Here is an 18,936-nt window from a genome sequence, read left to right on the forward strand (position 1 = left end):
AAGGTTCAAACAGTTATAGCTAAATTCCTATTACCTCAAATAAAGATCTTTATTCCGGAGTATTTAATTCGAAAACAAATGTATATAACTAGCTATCTTCAAAATTATAATCATTAAAAATAGTTGTGAAAATAATGTTCGCATGTTGATAGTTTATTTATAGATATTTTATTCTTTAATTTTTTATATTTATTTATAATTATATTTTATAGTTAACTATATGAAATTATGTTTGACTGCATATTTATTTCAAATTTAATTTGTATTTCGTGAACCTACCTAATTGTAAATTGATCAGTGCTTTTTATTTAATTTTTTTCATTTCGCATAATAAATTTTATTAAAATATAACTCACTATTCCATCACTACTGGAGAATGATAAATGGTTATTTATGTGTCAGTTAGCACAAGCTACCGATTAACAATTAAAATAAATAAAATAAATAATATTTAAAAGTATGGATTTATTACAATCTTAAAAATTAACACTTATTAAGTTTTTTGTAAGATATCAATTATATTATAATGAGAATAAAACAAAAACATAAAATTTAATATGTATAACATAAACAGTTAAACAAGACGGAGTCTAAAAGCGCTCTGCGCACTAGCTAATTTTAGTGTACCTACTAACTTGTCAACTTGAAAAGAGTTAAAATACAATTAAAAATTACACCATGCATATACGATTAGAATTATAATATTTAGCCTTAAAACCTCATAGATTTAATAAAATATTTCATATTATTTTATCTAATTGAATTTCAAACAAATAGAATATTTGAAATTTTAAACGTAAAATAAATAATTATAATTATTAAAATACTCCAAAAATGCTTTTAAGGTTAAGTTCTCCCAAAAATTATGAATATGCTAGCTATAATTTCTAAAGAATAATTATGAACTCCTATGAATAAATAATTTTTTTATTTTAATATATTGGAGGATACATTTTTACGAATTCGATTAGAAATAAGTAGTTCTGTTAGGTACTATCTAACTGTCTGAGAATTTTTTCGGTGAGTGGCTTGGCGTAGAACAGTTGCTGTAATAATTCAAGCAACGTGAATAATGATGCAGTATATAATGAGCGTATATGCTCCATCTGCTGCCTCTAATTCTTGGATGGCTGACTACCCAAACCTTGTCACACATACACATGTTCCCATCCATACGTATCCTCCCTCACAGTTAAAAAAAAACTACTGAAATTAACCACCTAATTGCCTATACAACCACGAGTTGATAAAACAAAATTAAAAAATAGTGTAATTTTTTTAAATAATCAATTCAAATAAACATTGGTTTCTATTAATATTTAATAATTCTTAAACAGTATTTATTAAGATTATTTTAATTTCAATCACATTCATATTCATATTTTTTTCTCGAACACTGAAAATAATTTTATGTTCTAAATGGTCAATTAACCGATACATTTTAGGAATTTTTCCATGTTTACGTAGAAGTTGTTGTATTTTTCAATCAATGGTAATTCAATTCCATCTGGATAAGATATAACAACATTGTTCGTTATAGCATCAATAGTTTCTTTGTCAGCCATCATACTTTTGTAATCCATCTTAGGAATGATATTTACAAATGACGGGCTTGTACAATACTGTAATACGTAACAAATATAAGAAAAATAATCGAAACTAAAACCAATTAGATACATAAAACATAATTAAATAATACATTTTACTTACATCATTTAGATTGGCTAAATAAAATTCAAATGTTCGTTCATATCTAACAATTAAAACTTTCGTATGCAATTTATTCAAAAGAGGCTTCGATGCTAATAATACTTGTAATCTACAGCGAATAATATTGAGTGCTTGATTTGTTTTATCTTCGAAGGATTTATTGAGGTAAGTTTCATCTGGTATTTTATTTACTTCATCAGCACAATTATGGGAAAAATTCTTTGATATATATATATAAAAAAAAATATTAATTATTGATAACTTTAAACTATAATAAAATAATTGAAAATGTACCTACCAAAATAATTTTTCGATTTAATCATGAATAATATAAAATTACTTTGAACAAATTAAAGAAAATTACTTTTTACCTTCAACTCAAGCTTTGATTATAGAAGGAATCAAAAAGTTTTCAGAATACTTGTGGTAATTAATTTCTTTTAATAAAAGTTTATCGAATAATAATATAAAAATAATTTCCATTAGACAGTGATACAAATCTTACTATTTATCTACTATTATAGATTTGAATGCAATTATTTTATTGAAAAGTTCTATGTAAATAAATTCGAATGTTTGTGAAAATATTTTTATTATTTTTTTTTTAAACGTAATACACAATCTGTATCAGACTAGGTATAATAAGCATATTTTCTGAGAGTTTGATTAACATTGAAAATTTGATGAAAGAAGCCACCCATAGATGACACTTTCTATGGTTTTTTTTTTTTTTAAATTGACTAATGCTTATCTTAAGAGATCACAACACCATTTACGCTTCAGGCGTCTTGGGGGATTACCAGGTATAGTAGGACTAGTCAAGTTTTTTATGAGTTCGTTAGGGTGGTTATTTAGCTTGGAATGAAATCTTTTATAAAATTTTTTGGCTTCGTCATTAATTGTTTTGAGTTTGGTATCAGTATGAAGGGTGTGATTAGACACGTAGGGTGCGGTGTTCATTATTTTTCTAAGAGCAATGTTTTGAAATGTTTGTATTTTTTGTATATTAGACTTTTTAGCGTTGCCCCAAAGTTGGAGTCCGTATGTCCATATGGGTTTGAGAAGTATTTTGTAAATGAGTTTGGTTTTAATGGAGGTGGAGTTATTATTTCTTAGTAAAGGTTTGAGGATACGGATACTATGATTCAGTGCTCATCTTTTGATTCTGATGTGATGAGCTCAGGTTAATATTTGGTCGAGAGAGAGCCCGATATATTTAATTTTTGGAGAGAAGGGGATAGGAATACCGTATAGAAAAACTCTAGGACAGGAAGCATGCTTGAAGATGAAGGTCTTATGGACAGATTTACTTTGATTTACTTTGAATCGCCAGTTGGTAAACCAATTTTCCATAGTGTTAGGGTGAGTTTGGAGATTAATTGATGCTAAGAGTGGGTGATTGTCAATAGATATTATTGTTTTGTCATCAGCGTAGTCTGCTACTGATGTGTTGGGGGGGGGGGGTGGGGGGGGGTAGTAGGTTGGTCAAAAGCGAAGATATTGTATAGAAGGACACATACTAGTTGCGGACGAAATTATTCAGGTCAATATTGTAACATAACAATTGCGGACACGAGTTTCGTTATCGTAGTACTAGTTGCGTACAGAGTTTTTTTTCTCAAACACATTTCTCAAATCAGGTGAGTTGCGGACACAAATATTTCCCTTCACCACTTTTTCAGGACTTAGGACAAGCTACCAAAAAGTTGGTAGGTGATGGGGTTAAAAATATTTGTGTCTTGTAAAAGAGCAATCGTTATTATTAAAATGTTGTTAAATTATTTAATGTTTAAATTTTGTAACAAAAATTGTTTATAAAATACTTATAGATTATCGTCATAGTATTTATAGATCTTTAAATCTTTTGGTAAAAATTTTTTTGAAACAGCCTGTATATATGATATTCTACTGAACTGATTTCACCACGTGAATATTGCAAAATTTGATTGCTAATAAATGCCTCTTTTTTAACAGTTATTTTTGCTCGTTTTAAATTTCGGACTGCAGAACAATTCATTTTCGTATAGCTACTAGTCTGTACTTCATTTAGGGCCTCGATCAATTGATATATATATTAGGATGACTTAAAAATAATAATAGGTAATTTGTCCGCAATTAGTATCTTATATTTGTGTCCGCAATTCGTATGTTACCTTTTTAGATTTCGTCCGCAACTCACATGTTTTTACGGTTTTTGTCCGCAATTCGGAAACACCGGTATAGAATACGAGACAAAATTTCCCCTTGGGAAATACTAGCATTTATAGCTGCTACGCCAGATAAAGCAGAACCGTATCGTATTTGAAAATGACGATCTGTTAGATAGGATTTGATGTCTAAGCAGTAGGTGGGAGGAAGGAATTTCTTAAGTCTTCATAAAAGCCCGCCATGCCAAACGTGGTCAAAGCCTCAAAGGCTTGTGAGATGTCTAGTGTGAAAATATTATTTTCAATTTATCTAGTTTTTTCTATATATTTAAGAAATTTTCGGAAAATCAAATAATACATTTTTATACTTAAAATCTTCGAAGCTTTAAAAATACTAACAAGAAACATTTCCAAAAGTATCAATGAGTTATTTTAGACATTTATAAGTAAGTAGTTTGGTTAAATATTTGTTATAATACTGTTATAACATTAATGAATTGTTGCAATACCTCGTTAGTAAATGAACTGTATATTGAATTTAGTTTATTGGTGATGTTATTGCAGGATAGACATTTTTCAGCCCACCCAGTCAAATATTCTGGATCACCTTCTAATAATGTCACGGTGACTAATGTACCTTGTAATTCCAATATTTGAGCCATTTTTAAAGCAATAATTCCGCCCCAAGATTCACCAATAATGGATACGTAACCACGATCCGTAATGTTTTTAAGTTTCTAAATTCAGAAAAAACGTCAGTCAGTTATGCAAAATGTATAGTCTTAAGTAAATATAAAACATACATTTACTAAAATTTCAGCTAAGTTATCAATCGACGAAATATCTTCAGGGTATTGTGCTTCAAAGACAGGATAAAAAAATTGTTTGTAAAATGTTTCAATGAGTTTTGGCTTCAATCCGGGTATGACGAACACAGGTATAACAGATTTCATTTGAGACAATCTAGGACTTCTTGTCGGAACTTCGATAAATCCGGCTTCTTTTGTTATTTTATCAAATAGGAGATGTAATTCTTGGGTTGATTCAGGGAAAAAATTTGAAATAACATCATTAATTTGGTGTGACCCTGAAAATATCATTTCATTATGTATAAAATTAATCCCAAAAAATATTTTATCTCAAAAGTTATTTATTCAAGTTTTATTATTTCAAATAAGTAGGTATTAAACTATTTATACTGTTTGTATAAATATTTGAATATACCTACTGTATGTTTTTAATTTTCGTTTTTTATCTTACTATATTCCATATTCTATAATATTATTTAATATACAAATGTATTACATTCTAATTTATTAGTGCTGGATTCCGAACATATAAACGAAGACGACTCTATGGTGCTGGATTTTTGTAGTATATTATCTAGTGGAATGAGTAATTTCTTTATATCATTTATTTGTGTTGAATTTGTATCCCAGAGTATATTTAATGAGTTTAGACCCTTTGATTTGAGCTCAGCACAAATATGTTCTCCTTTACTTGAAATACATATCAACCAAGTTGTTTTGGTTTTCTTTGGAAGGTCTTCAAAAGCATTCCGCAAATTATTAATTATGTTATCATCATGCTAAAAAAAAAAAAAATACAGAGTATAATAAGTATTATTTACTTTAAAAAGTGCATATATATCAATACAGTGTACCTGATTAACAATAAACAAAGAACCTAAAACACTGAAAGACGCTAAACGGGTTAACCACTCGAGAGATTTCTTTTTTGTTTTTAAGTATAAAAACGATTCTATTTGTACTGATATATTTCGGGATATCAATTTAGCAAACCTGTTAAAAAATAATTTAAAATAAATTATATAACCGTAAAACAGAATTATTTTATGATTTAAAACCTGTTTTTATAGGTTGTTGATGACATTAAACAGCAGTCAACAACGATTACAATTTTCTGAGCTCCTCGGTCTACCAGCCATTCAGTGACATCCAACCAATCAGATTTATTTCCTAAAATAATAAATCATGTATTAAACAAGTATTTTATATTTAAAACATTCAAAAGCGAAATTATTACCAACTACTACATAAACATGATCGGGGTGAAATTGATATGAATCATGTTCAAAAAAAATTTTGGAATTCACAACGTCATCATTTACAGAAAGTACAATTTTATTCGAAGTGGCCAAAGCATTTCTATATAATATGAATAAAGGATTATTTATAAAGGTAATAACTTGAATATGAGTTCAGTTAAATTTACCTCATATCATTTAAAATAGGTTCAATACTAAATGGTGGTGTTAAAATGTAACTATTGAAAGGTTTAATCACACCTTTATTTAATCCGTCCATGAATGCTTGTTGTACAAGTTGTTTATTTTCAATACATTCATTTAACAACACGTCTGAACCGACAGCAAAAAATGATATGTCTTGCAAGAATATTCGAATACCTTAATATAAAGATTTTTTTTTTTTTAAAACAATATCCTTTGTGAAATAAAGATAACAGATGAAATGTTATATTAGAAAATTACCCATATATTTTTGATTTTTCATGTCTGAATTTGAAAAACTGAAGAGCTTTCCATGTTTAGCAACCGCACGAGTAGCAGCGTAAAATGATACACCACTAAAAAAGTTCAATATAATATCTACACCCTTGGACTTGGTTATCATTTTTAGTTGAACATCAAACTTGTTGTTTTTGTTTATAATTATCTTTGACCGTGATAGCTGTAATTCAAATTGTAGTTATTATTGATGTCTATAATCACTCTCATCATGAACTATTACCTGTGGGAAGGTACAAGAGAGTTGATCAGCTTGTTGGTTCGAGTCAACAATAACATATGTCTCACATTTCATGTTTAAACATATCGAAATAGCAGCTTGACCTATTGGATGCAACCCCGAGGTCACCAAAACAGATTTATTATTTTGAAGTTTACTCAATATGTTTAACACATAATAGCTCTGAAACATAGAAAATAATAATTATATTCAGTCCGTAAATTTGTCGTGTTAATTAATTAAAAGTGTAATCACCATGGCGTAAGCCAGAGGAACAGTGGTTGCATCTTGTAGTGACCATGTCGATGGTACAGGCCAAGACAAAAGTGGGTCATAAATCATTTCAGAAGATATTTCATTGAGTGAAGTTATTCCCATGGTGGTTTTTTCATCGATATACCCTGAGTATTCCAGAGGTCCAAATTTATTCTAATTTATATTAAAGAAATATTATATTTTTAAGAAATCATTTTTGAAATTAAATAATTACTTCTGTATTTTCTTCAACAACTAAATCTTTAAAATTCAGCCCTAGATATTTTACTGCTAATTTATTTTTTCTGAAATAATGTGTCAGAGTATATGCATATATAATTGGACATTTTTATTTGAATTTAACTTACATATCCATAAAGACATTTTTAAGCACTGGATTTTTGTTGACTTTAACATCACCTTTTAAATCTTGAAGAACAAATCTTTTATAAGAACCCCATTCACCATTTTTATAAATATTTACTATTAAATCTTTTGATAGTTGATCTGTATAGAATGACTGATGAGAGTCAAAATCTGGTGCGTTGGAATCCAAAATAAACAAGAATCTAACAAAAAGGTATTTTAATATATCCCAGTGTTTTTAATTAAAATGTATTGTATCGAAGTTCTGTTTAGTGTATTTACCTTAATTTATTTGATTTATACTTAACTAACAACTTTTTAACATAAGTATTAATGCCTTCAAGTGGCTCATATTTAGAAATAATATAAATCATGCTCGTTGTACTACATGTCTCCAGTGCTTTCCAAATGCTTAAATCGTGCTTATCATTAATTGGTTTTATAAATTTGCTGTTTCCGTTTCTTATTATTGCCTAAATGTTAACAAATTAAGTCGTTATATTGTATTACTTTTACGATTTATGAGTATATTTACTTTTTTCATCAATGATAAATAGCTGTCGTTGTCCAGTTTTTGATGTGTGATTATTTTCCAGTCTTTGTTATCATGGAGCTTTTTTAATGAGCTTACAATTATATAACTACATTTTTTATTGGCTAACGCTTTCATTGTATTTTGTAAGTAGTTAAAATTTGTGACTGTGATAAACTTTCCAGATTCATAGTTTTCTGATATTTTATCGACGCTATTCCAGTTCAATATGATACACTTATGGTAAAATATTTCATTATAAAATGTATAGTTTTTATTTAACTAAACAAATTTACGTACATCATATGCTATTTGGTTTTCCATAATTTGTTTGATCGATTTTATACACTCTTTAGATAATGGATCATCAAAATGAAATGGTGTGTATAAAACGAGTTTCTCTGATGTGTGATCAAAATTTAATTTGTAAGACTCTGTTACAATATTCATGAAGTCGTAAATAATATCACTAATATTCTGAAATCGGATACGTATTTAATATTTAAACATGCATTTTTAAATCCTAAATATTAATATTTCAAAAATTATAAATAAGTTCAATTTAGTGTGACTTTCAATAATTTATAATGTTTTTATCGTATTTTTTTTTTATAAAAATGGATGATTCATAAGTAAATGTTTTGCTTAGTAAATCATACAACTTTAATTCTTATTTTGGTCTCAAATAATTGTTTATCTTCCACTGAAAGGAAAAATACATTTAAAATACTTGTAAAATAAATCTTACAAGAAAATAGCATCAAAACAAAATCCAATTCATTTAAAATTATAAATTCAATTTTAACTCAAGTACTTAAAGCAATAATCCGTGAATGTTTACAGATAATTTGTAACATTTAAACTTGTGTTTTAGTTTATTACAAATAACTAATAAAATATTTTTAGAACATAATTAAAACACATTTAGTTATTTATTAACTGTCTTTTCAAAGATATAATATTATTACTTTGAAATTTGAATAGTTGAATGGAATAAATTGTTGTTCTTCTAATTTGATTTCTGCTGATTTTAGTTTGGATATTGTAATAGGTTCGTTTTTCACATCACATATTTGTACTCCATCACATGTTATTTCATTTGTAATTATGTTGTGATTGATGTTTATATTATCTAAAAAAATGTGATGATGTTTTTAAAGTTATTGGAAAAATATTTTCGTTAATACCTTTAATTGTGTATTTGTTGATCTCAGTGGGGTTAATAATAATTTGTCTTATGGAAACTGGGGCTTCTAATTGATGAGTGCCTAAATTTCTTAATATAGGAAATTTCAATAAGCCATCTAAAAAATAAATCCAATCATTTTCCCATGTTACGGAACCTTGGATCTTATTTTTATAGACTTCAAAATTCATTATATTTTTAAAGTTATCTCCTAAATTGTATCCATTATTTTTCAAAGTTACATAAAGTTCTTCTTTTGATACACATCCTTGGAAATCATCAGATGTTTTATCAATAATTTTTAAGTTTTCTGGTTTGGCATTTAAATTCAAGTTGCTTATAAAATTTACATGACCAGAAAAAATGACTTTATCATTGAGACTATATTCAAATAAACCAGATCCCCATTGTATCATTATATAAAACTCAGCTAAATCTGTAAAATTAGAAATTTTTTTCTATATGAGTATGAGAATATCATGATTTTTTTTATAAAGTAAGAGTGTTTACTAGTTGGATGAATTTTGACATTATTTTTGAATTTTAGATTTTGAAATTGTATAGGCTCTTCAGGAAAATTTTTACCGAACATTTCCACATACATTTTCCAAACATTTATCTAAATTTAACATTTTTATATTATTGGAATAGTTAAATTTATATAAAAATAAAATATATTATTTAAATAATTATTTTAAATTTAACTACCAAAACGTATGAAAATGGTATAATATGATATCCATGAATTCGATATTCCATCAAATAAATATCATCGTTTAGAAATATCGAGTTTATTTTCTCTCCGGGGAAGAAGTGTGCCTATTAACAAAAATGTTTAGTTAATTTTCATGTATTACTTACATATATAAATTAATAGTCGTTAAACAGAGAGTATAATATATACTTTTTTAGTTAAACTACAATTAAATTTATATTAAACCAGAAGAACAAACTATTTTATTACGAAATTCAATAAAAACGGATTACGAGTTGTCCGTATTTTAACTTATTCATATTCCGTCAGTTTAGATCTAAAAATAAAACTAAATAGTTAACATTGATAAAATTTGATAATGCTTACAATAAAAATTATGAAAAAATTATTTTAAATTAAATTTAACATCGTTAATGGATCGGATAAAAAAATTCAAATAGAAACAATATGATATATAGTTATTCAATATTTACGAATTAGGATAGAAAAGAATATTCGTCACATATGTAAATCCAAAGTACGATAAAAAGTTGAATGTGGTAACTTGAATTAGATATCGAGTTTGGATAAATTCGACTCAACTCATAATTATTTTTCTATACAATAAAACTTACATTTTTTGCTACTGTGATTATCCATTGATCAGTGTGGTCCCAGAATGGTAAACTGTGAATATGAGGAGTCCCTCGACGAACGGGGAATTTTATAGGTGGATAGATATTTTGTATTTTTGGATTTAAACCACTTGCATACATTCTAAAATAAAGAATAATATATATATGCTACATTAAATTGATACAATACATTAAAAAACTACAATAATAATTTCATGTGAGTTTAAAAAAGGGTTCTAAATCAAAGACAGTTTACTCCAAAAAACTGTATATTATTTAAATTGTATAATGAATGTAAAATATAGTTATAAATCACAATACTCGTATGACCATATAGTTGCCAACATTCATTTAGATCCTAACAGCCAAACTAAGTTGTTATCTTGATTTGATGGTATTTTTTATATTACACTTATAATAGAGTTTTAATGAAAATTTAATTAAATTTAACAAATAAATATAATTTTCATTGGAAATTGCTTCAGGTAGAGAAAAAGGCTGTGTTAAAAAAGAAAAAAATGAATGTCAATAACATTTTTATAGCCCACGAAATCATACTGTTAAATAAGCTACATATTACATATATGAATTGAAAAGAAATATTAAATTATATTATTTATTCATAATTTTTATAAAACATAAAATATTTATTTTATTTCATAATTATTATTTTATTCTCAATTCATAAGCAGCATATATTATACAAATATAAGGTTTCTTGAATCTCAGGATATGCACATTGTACAGTATTAACTTAAAATTAGAGGATAGACATATAAATAAATTGTGCAGAATATTTGATAATCAAATGAAAATTTAATAATCTATTGGTTTCTTACTTTCCAAGTGCAGTCAATAAAAATTGAATAGAATCATCGAAAATTCTTTTAGTTAATGTTATATTAGTAACTGTATCCGGCAATGCACCTTTTATAATAGCTTGAAGAAGGCCATGAGGAGCAATTTCGATTGTGATGGCATCACTAGGTATGTGTTTTAGAACATCTTCAAACAACACACTACTCAATAAATTGTTTGTATGATACTCTGGTGAAGAATATTTTGCGAGGTCCGAATCCCATTCGCTTACCGGTAATGAACTACTTACCCACTTAGAAGACCTTTTTTTTGGTACTTTGATCACCTATAAAAATAAGTTATACAAACATTGTTGAAATTAAAATAATTTAATTTAAGTTTTGAACAAACATCTTTTAAATATTTAAGCAGTGTAGGACCAGCGGATTGAATGTATCTACTGTGAAATGCTATGCCAGCAACGTTGACGGATTTTGCGAAGACGCCTTCGGATTTTAATTGTGATACGAATTCATTGATGCTTTCAACTGGACCGGATATTGTGCAGCTAGTTGCACTATTACGACAAGCGATGTCAATATCATGAGGAAGTTTGTCTTTTATTTGGTCATATCCAAGTCCTAAACGAAAAGTTAAAATATCAATAAAGTTAAAATACTATAGTGGTATATTGTAAAAATTACCGATGGCAGCCATCATTCCAGGAATAAAGTCTGTTTCTAGTGAAGCTCGGCCTCGGGCGTAAGCGGCTAATATCATTTCTTCAGCCGTAAAACAACCATCTGCATAGGCACATCCCAATTCTCCAACCGAGTGGCCAATAATCCCATCAGGTTTAATGTCTAATGATTTCAATACTTCTACTAATCCGATCTAAAATGTAATCAAATGTATACCTGTTGGCCGAATTGAGATATTATTTTATTGATATAAACCTGAACTGCAGCAATTCCAACAAACGAATTAAGAATATTATCAAATACGTTTGGCTCTTGGCTAGTCAAAATATATTTGATGTCGATTCCTCGAGGTTTTAGAATTGAATCACATTTTTCTATAGCATCAAAAAATATAGGGAGGTTCATAAGGCGTGTGCCCATTCCTTGCCATTGTGAACCCATACCAGAGAATATAAACCATACTGGGCGTTTTTTTAAATTAACATTCTTAAAATAAAATATATGTTTAATATTTTTTTTTAATTATAATTTTAACATAACTACAAATAATTTACCCAAACGTCATTGATTTGCGATTTTTCTGGACTTGGAAAAATGGTAAAACCTCTATAAAAATGTGCGGCAATATTTTTAGTAAACACAGCATTGGTCAATGCTACATATTCAGGATTGTTTCCGTAGCTTCTAATCTAATATAGTATTTATAAACGATAAAAATATATTTATGTTATATTAAATTAAAATTTATTTTAACCTTTTCTAGGGTTTTTTTAACATTTTCCTCATTCCGCCCAGATACTAAAATTAGCTGTGGTATATCATATTCACGACTGATATTCTTGAAATCGTTTTGTATTTTGCTATTTTTTTTTATGATGACGTGACTAAATGCGTTCATGAGACCGAAAGAACTTATTCCGATCACATCAGTAACAAGTGGAGTCTTTTCAGTGACCACCTATACAAAAACAAAAATGAACACCGTAATTTATCTCTCCCGTTACACAGTTCGTGTGATGTGATAAAACGGTAAACATTACCTATACCCTTATTAACATTTATTTATAATTTAATAAAATAAATTAAAATGCGCTATTTATGCTTGAATTAACTCCATATTATTGATTATTTAAAATATTAATAAGAATTTTTTGTTTAAAACTTCAAAGTGAAAACAATTTAATAGAATAACTGTTACTTAGCCTCCAAGGTTTAGTAAAAATGACAAAAATATTAATAGCTGAGTAATTAATCAATTTATTAGTTCTTATATAACTTATGAATTTCTGCTAAAACAAGCATGTTATTATATCATAAGAGTTGTATGCAACTTTGACAGTAATTATTATTGTCATTAATTTTCTACCACTTATATTCATTCAGAAGTTACATCGCAATAAACGATTTCAACGAGTGAAAATATTTTTTAACACACCCTACAGCTCACATCGTGTACTACGAAAAAAGTTGTTTTGATAGGTTTACTCTAATAATATTAATTTAAAAGTTTATAAAATTATAACTATTGTAAAATAATTTTAAAAAACACATCAATAAAGCTTGATAATTACTTGAATTTTTCCATTTTTTAACGCTGGTACATTTTCATTTGGTTCTGTATAATTTATGTTCGGTGGTATGTAACCACTTTCCAATGCAATTATGGCTTTTACAATTGATATAAAGTGACCAGACACTTCACAATGGCCTATGTTGCTCTTAATAGAACCCACTTTTAAAGGTGTATTTCTCTTTTCAGTACAAAACACTTCTTCCATAATATTTAATTCCATTGCATCTTCACACTAAAAAAATATCCCAAATTTATAGAAATATGTATAAACTTACACTTTTAAACAATATCACCTTAATTCCCGATCCATACGCTTCGATGAATTCAATTGAAGATGGGTCAATATTAGCTTCTTTATAAGAATCCAACAATATCGATTTAAAGTTATTCCCAAAATGTTCAGTTAAATGTCCTTGATGATCTCCAAATGCGAGTGATTTTACACTTAGTAAGGTTGCATAAGAACGTTTAGCTTCAGATGCTCTTTGGAGTAACATAACAATGCAAGCTTCTGATCTGTTATATCCATCAGCTAAAAATGAAACATATTTTATTTTTTTTTGAAATAAGATTCAAATATTTAAATATATGTATAGTTTTAGGAGTTAGGTGGAATAAAATATTTACATGTCGATTTATGTATTATGAAATATATGTAACTACTTACTTACTGCACTTAAACCTTAAACTTCATGCAATAATAATTATTGGTCATAACGTATGAAATTAAATTAATACATACACAGAAAACGTGTCAAAATTGTGTGTGTATAGCGAAATTAGTTAATTAGAAATATGTATACGACTATAACTATTTTGTTACAAAAATAATATTTACCATCAGAACTGAAAGATTTTGTTTGATTACTTTTGTTTAATCTATTCAATCCTTGAAATTGTAATTGAATTTCGGGCCGAAGAATCAAACCAGTCACTCCAACAATTGCTGAAGATATCATACCACATTCAATCATTTCTTTAGCTTTTTTTAAACCATTTGCACCACAAATCCATCCACCATCCATTGAAAAACTAGGACCTATATAAATATATAAGTGTTATTAATATACTGTCTTAAGTTATATCATAGTTATTTGGGTATAGTTTACCAGTTAAATTGAGAATATATGAAACACGATTTGCTTGCATTGTTCTGCTACGTCCTAACATTGAGAAACCAGAATTTTCTTGAGAGCAATCCATTGTATACATTTCTGTAACACTAATCGCTGATCCCGTGAATACTGCTGTATTTGTTCCATACAAATCTGATGGACTTAAACCTGCGTCGATAATCGCTTCGATTGATCTTTCTAAGCAAATTCTTGTTAATGGATCCATACTTTGAGCAAGTTTTGGATGAGCACTGAAGAACGTGGAATCGAATTTATCAATATTTTTTAGTTTTCCAGTCCCATCTATTCCATTTATTTTATCTAAAATATAAATATTAATATGTAAATATTAAATTAGGATAAAATTGAAAAATGGATATTAATTATAACTATATTTTTATTACTTGGATTCCATCTCCTTGAATCGATTGTTACACCGTTAATCTTGTTAAATAGCAGTTCTTTTAATTCTTCCATATTATTACATTCTGGAAACCGTCCTCCAATACCCGATATTACAACTTCTTCTTTATTTTCGGGCATTTTAGCTATAAATTTCCTGCTACTGAACAGATAATTATGCATTAAACTATTTAAATTTATTGAAATAAGAAGATAGTTAATTAAATATATTATCTATTTTTCAATTTATAATATTTATTTATATTCTTACCCACACAAAATTGGGTAGGATCGTTAAAAGATCTTGCATTTCACATTTTTTTTTGAAAGTATGATACAGTTTTATATATATAATATTAACTATTTAAAAATATAAATTTTACAGAAATTATATATATTTTATGTGAAAAAACCTACATGATATAACAATTTAATATCATACCTAGTGATAAAATGGTAGGAATCGTGAATATTGTACAAATTTAAGAATTTTTGTTCAAAAATTCTATGTAAATGAAAAATATCAATGATCATGATGTCATAATGATTGATTGTGGAATACACAATCAAATAAAAACGCAATAAAAAAAAATGAGTTTATAGCTTAGTTGTGAAAAAGATTAAGTAGAAAAATACATAATGCAAAACAATTATTTAGGGCGTGTTTTTAAGTTGTTGGTATTGATTCAATGGGGATTTATGTAAAATAACTTAAGAGGATGTCAGCTGTTTGTTTTCTTTCTCTGACCCACGTACAACATAGGCAACTCTCATTTATTTAGAATCATTTTTTTTTTTTGTTTTTGAATAATCTTAGAGTAAAATCACTTATTATAAAATTGATAGAAAATAATAATTTTGAGGGAATGACATATTGATTTATATAAGTATTGGTCTCAAAAAATTTAAACATCATTGAAATGTACACATTTTATTTTTATTTTGAAAGTCGAATACAAAGTCAAATTATAGTAATAAAATATAAAACCGATATGTCATACGCTCAAAAATATTATCTTCTATAATTTTTGTGATAGGTGATTTTATCTAAGATTCCTCAAAAATCATATAAAATGATTTTAGGTGAAAAGTTTTATCTATGTAAGTGTAAGAGAGAAAACAAATACTGCGCTACATCCTATTAAATAGGTATAACCAACAATTTGTTTTGTACAATATATTGGGACAAACAATTTTTTAGTGGTGAATTTCATTTCAAACCAAATTTGTGTTACAAATTAGTTATTTGTAGGTAACAGAATAACACGTGTTGCAATCGTTCCATAAATTATTCATTTTTATAATTAAATTCTGGTTGTAGGTAGTGTCTTTTAAATATTTTTCTTAAATGGTATCAGATCAATTAGAGCTGAATTTTTAATATAGTTTAATATACATGTGTTAGGTATATTGTTTCATTATTGATTCATAATATTATGTGCTCGGTGTAATAAATGTAACGGAAATGATAGAGACACGTTGACATTATACAATATCCTTGTCTTTAACCTTTTCGATGTATTAGCATTAAGGGTCATCAATAGTTTTCAATATGATTGCACGTATGAATAGATATTTATCAAAATTTGATAGGCCAATATTAATAGGTATATGAATATCCTTTAGTTATAGAACTTAAGAGCTTAGATTATATTCCTTTAGTAATAAATGCTTGATTAATTTTAGTGTCAACATTTTATTTTATTTTTAACCATCATTAAATCATGTTTTAAAAATGATTCACGAAAACTAACAATGCATTTGCGTATACTAAATAACAAACTAAAGACACCTACATACAATAAATTCATTCGTAACGCTCAGAATTCAAAATTAATTTCTCTTATTTCTATAATAAACTCTAAGATATAACCAATAGAAACAATTTATAAACAAAAACGATTATCGATTTCCATAGTAAATCTCAAAATTTTTGTTTGAATCTTAATTAATTGGAATATGTAAATATATATTGAATGTTAAAAATAGCATATATAATAATATTTATTAGATATTTATTATTTTTCTTTGGTAGCTTTCGTAGTTATTTCGTGCATCAATATATTATTTTAATTAAATATTCTCAAAGTGTGGATAATAACTATAAATATAATTTATTTTTATTCATCATGGATCATATCGAATGTTGAATAAAGTTTAGTAAATGATACCGTACATTATAAATTAATATTAACTAATTAAAAAAGGCGAGTAAGTTAATGATAATATTTAGCTCAAGATAAGCTAAGAGGACTTAAATGATCGTTAAGTTAAAAGTTAACAAATTATAAATTAAACTCAATAAGTTTAAGGTTAATATGAACAAACATATTAACTTAACTCAGTTTTAAAAAAGTTGAACTATTTTTTTAAAACGATTACGAGTATGTTAATCACATAAAGAGTGACTGTGTCTATCTAATCTAATAAAATATCATTCATCAATATACAAAATTATTTCATCAAGAAAAAGAACAAAAATGTTTGTATTATTATAATTTATAGGTATAATAGGATTATTTTAATTTTATATAAATATTTACGTATAAAAGAAAAATTTCAAAATGTTTTCAACTTGATGGATTATTTTTAAATCAACTGAGAAAAGCTAAGTTATTTCAACTGTCGATTAAACTAGTTAAGTTTATAAGTTGATTAGAAAATAAACTAACCAGTTAATGCTCACCTTTGTCTAATTATTTTTATGATAGGGAGCTTAAACATTGAACTAACATTTTTATTTTTAACGGTATACCTAATCATAATTTTAAATTTAGCTTTTAATATAATGGGGCTAAATGCTTTCTAAAATAGTATCCTTAAATAATCGATTTGAACTTATTAAAAATAAAAAAATTAATAGAAAAATTAAGGCTTAAACTTATTTCAGTTACATGAATAAGTTATAGAATTAAACCACTAAATTATATCTTTGTAACGAAAAAAATTATAAATAATAAAATATAACGATTAATCAATGTTAACATTTATCTGTAAGATGTGATTTTAAATTCAAATAAGCACGTCGAACATTATTGCAATTTATATTTAAAAATAATTATTATATCATCGGTATAATATAATATTAGACTTATATCTGCAGATAGTGTAAATCATTACCTGGTTATATTATTGTCATAAGTCGGTTGGCTGGAACGTCTAACTCCTATACCTATATCATACTGAGTGTAGATATCATACTGAAACTATACTGTTAAATTCATTTCAACAAAAAATTTTCGTGTTATTATTGTATGCAAACTAAATAGTTTTGGGATATTTTCCAACTTAAGTTTAATGAATATGTATAAAGGTCAAAATTAAATTTACATCACACACTAGGCGCTAGAATTATTCTAGTCATTCAGTAAAATGTGAACTGAAAAAACGGACACACTAAAATCCTATCATTGCATTAGCATAATTACTATCACATATTATAATACTATAGAATTAATATCGATATTATACATTCGAATATTCAGTTAAGAAAGACTATATCAATATAGGTTGCTTAAAAATTAATTACTATCGATATCCTAAGTTTCTCTAATAGTAAATTAAAAATTGGCTACCTAGGCAAGTATTTTAATATCAAAAACAAACCGGGAACGCTTTAAAAAGTTTGAATAAAAAGGATTGTAGGTATATATTAAATAATAAAAAAAATGAATAATTTATTGCGTAAAAAATACATGTTACTATTAGTAACAAACAAGTTTACGTATAATATTAAGTATTTGAATCAAAAAATAGTTTCAAATTAATATTCATTTGAGTAATTTGTTCCTTCTCGTCGTGGTCTTCGGCCGAATAAATGCTGTTCACAGATATGATTATTTGGGTTTAGTTTTTATGCACTTAATGTAATAATATGTATTCATTTCTCTCTGATCAGTCTAATCAGTGGTGCTGAATTCAGTAAAAAACTGTGGGTCAATTTTGACTATAGTTTACCCATTCAATTTACAATCATAAACTGAAGAAAATATTTATAACACCAAATCACAAAAAGCTACTGGCTTCACATGCGAACAATATAATATATTTTGTT

General features: G+C 26.7%; 1 protein-coding gene across 2 annotated transcripts; it reads right to left on the reverse strand.

Moving 5' to 3' along the window:
* Positions 1 to 445: 445 nt before the first annotated feature.
* On the reverse strand, positions 446 to 18,128 carry LOC107162370 (no optic lobe). Of its 2 annotated transcripts, none has more exons than XM_089219043.1 (34): positions 18,003 to 18,128; positions 14,885 to 15,045; positions 14,475 to 14,801; positions 14,204 to 14,404; positions 13,659 to 13,897; positions 13,364 to 13,597; positions 12,547 to 12,750; positions 12,347 to 12,481; positions 12,048 to 12,278; positions 11,796 to 11,985; positions 11,503 to 11,732; positions 11,133 to 11,437; positions 10,294 to 10,435; positions 9,673 to 9,783; positions 9,475 to 9,583; positions 8,966 to 9,400; positions 8,747 to 8,910; positions 8,079 to 8,255; positions 7,782 to 8,015; positions 7,529 to 7,719; positions 7,249 to 7,449; positions 7,116 to 7,185; positions 6,881 to 7,054; positions 6,629 to 6,808; positions 6,370 to 6,568; positions 6,093 to 6,285; positions 5,904 to 6,025; positions 5,725 to 5,836; positions 5,521 to 5,659; positions 5,163 to 5,445; positions 4,661 to 4,944; positions 4,367 to 4,594; positions 1,711 to 1,929; positions 446 to 1,622 (listed from the first exon to the last, which is right to left on the reverse strand). In XM_089219043.1, exons 2-34 carry the CDS (start codon positions 15,021 to 15,023, stop codon positions 1,428 to 1,430), a joined length of 6,597 nt encoding a protein of 2,198 aa, XP_089075169.1. In that variant the 5' UTR covers positions 15,024 to 15,045; positions 18,003 to 18,128; the 3' UTR covers positions 446 to 1,427. The 2 variants fall into 2 exon arrangements, with proteins under 2 accessions (XP_089075169.1, XP_089075170.1); XM_089219044.1 differs by having other exon boundaries at positions 14,885 to 15,042; positions 18,003 to 18,123.
* Between the last annotated feature and the right edge of the window lie 808 nt (positions 18,129 to 18,936).

The sequence above is a fragment of the Diuraphis noxia genome, unplaced genomic scaffold (genome assembly GCF_037042655.1).
Source record: "Diuraphis noxia isolate RWA-SAM2 unplaced genomic scaffold, SU_Dnox_SAM2 contig0002, whole genome shotgun sequence".
Taxonomy (NCBI): Eukaryota; Metazoa; Arthropoda; class Insecta; order Hemiptera; family Aphididae; genus Diuraphis; species Diuraphis noxia.

Bases quoted from the DNA above. Each gene is read 5' to 3' on its own strand.
- LOC107162370 (XM_089219043.1), bottom strand. From the start codon at position 15,023: ATGCCCGAAAATAAAGAAGAAGTTGTAATATCGGGTATTGGAGGACGG. The intron at 12,482-12,546 runs GTTAAAATAAAT...ATACTATATTAG, and splicing joins TTAAAAAAACCCTAGAAAAG to ATTAGAAGCTACGGAAACAA. The intron at 9,784-10,293 runs GTAAGTTTTATT...TTTTGTTAATAG, and splicing joins TAATCACAGTAGCAAAAAAT to GCACACTTCTTCCCCGGAGA.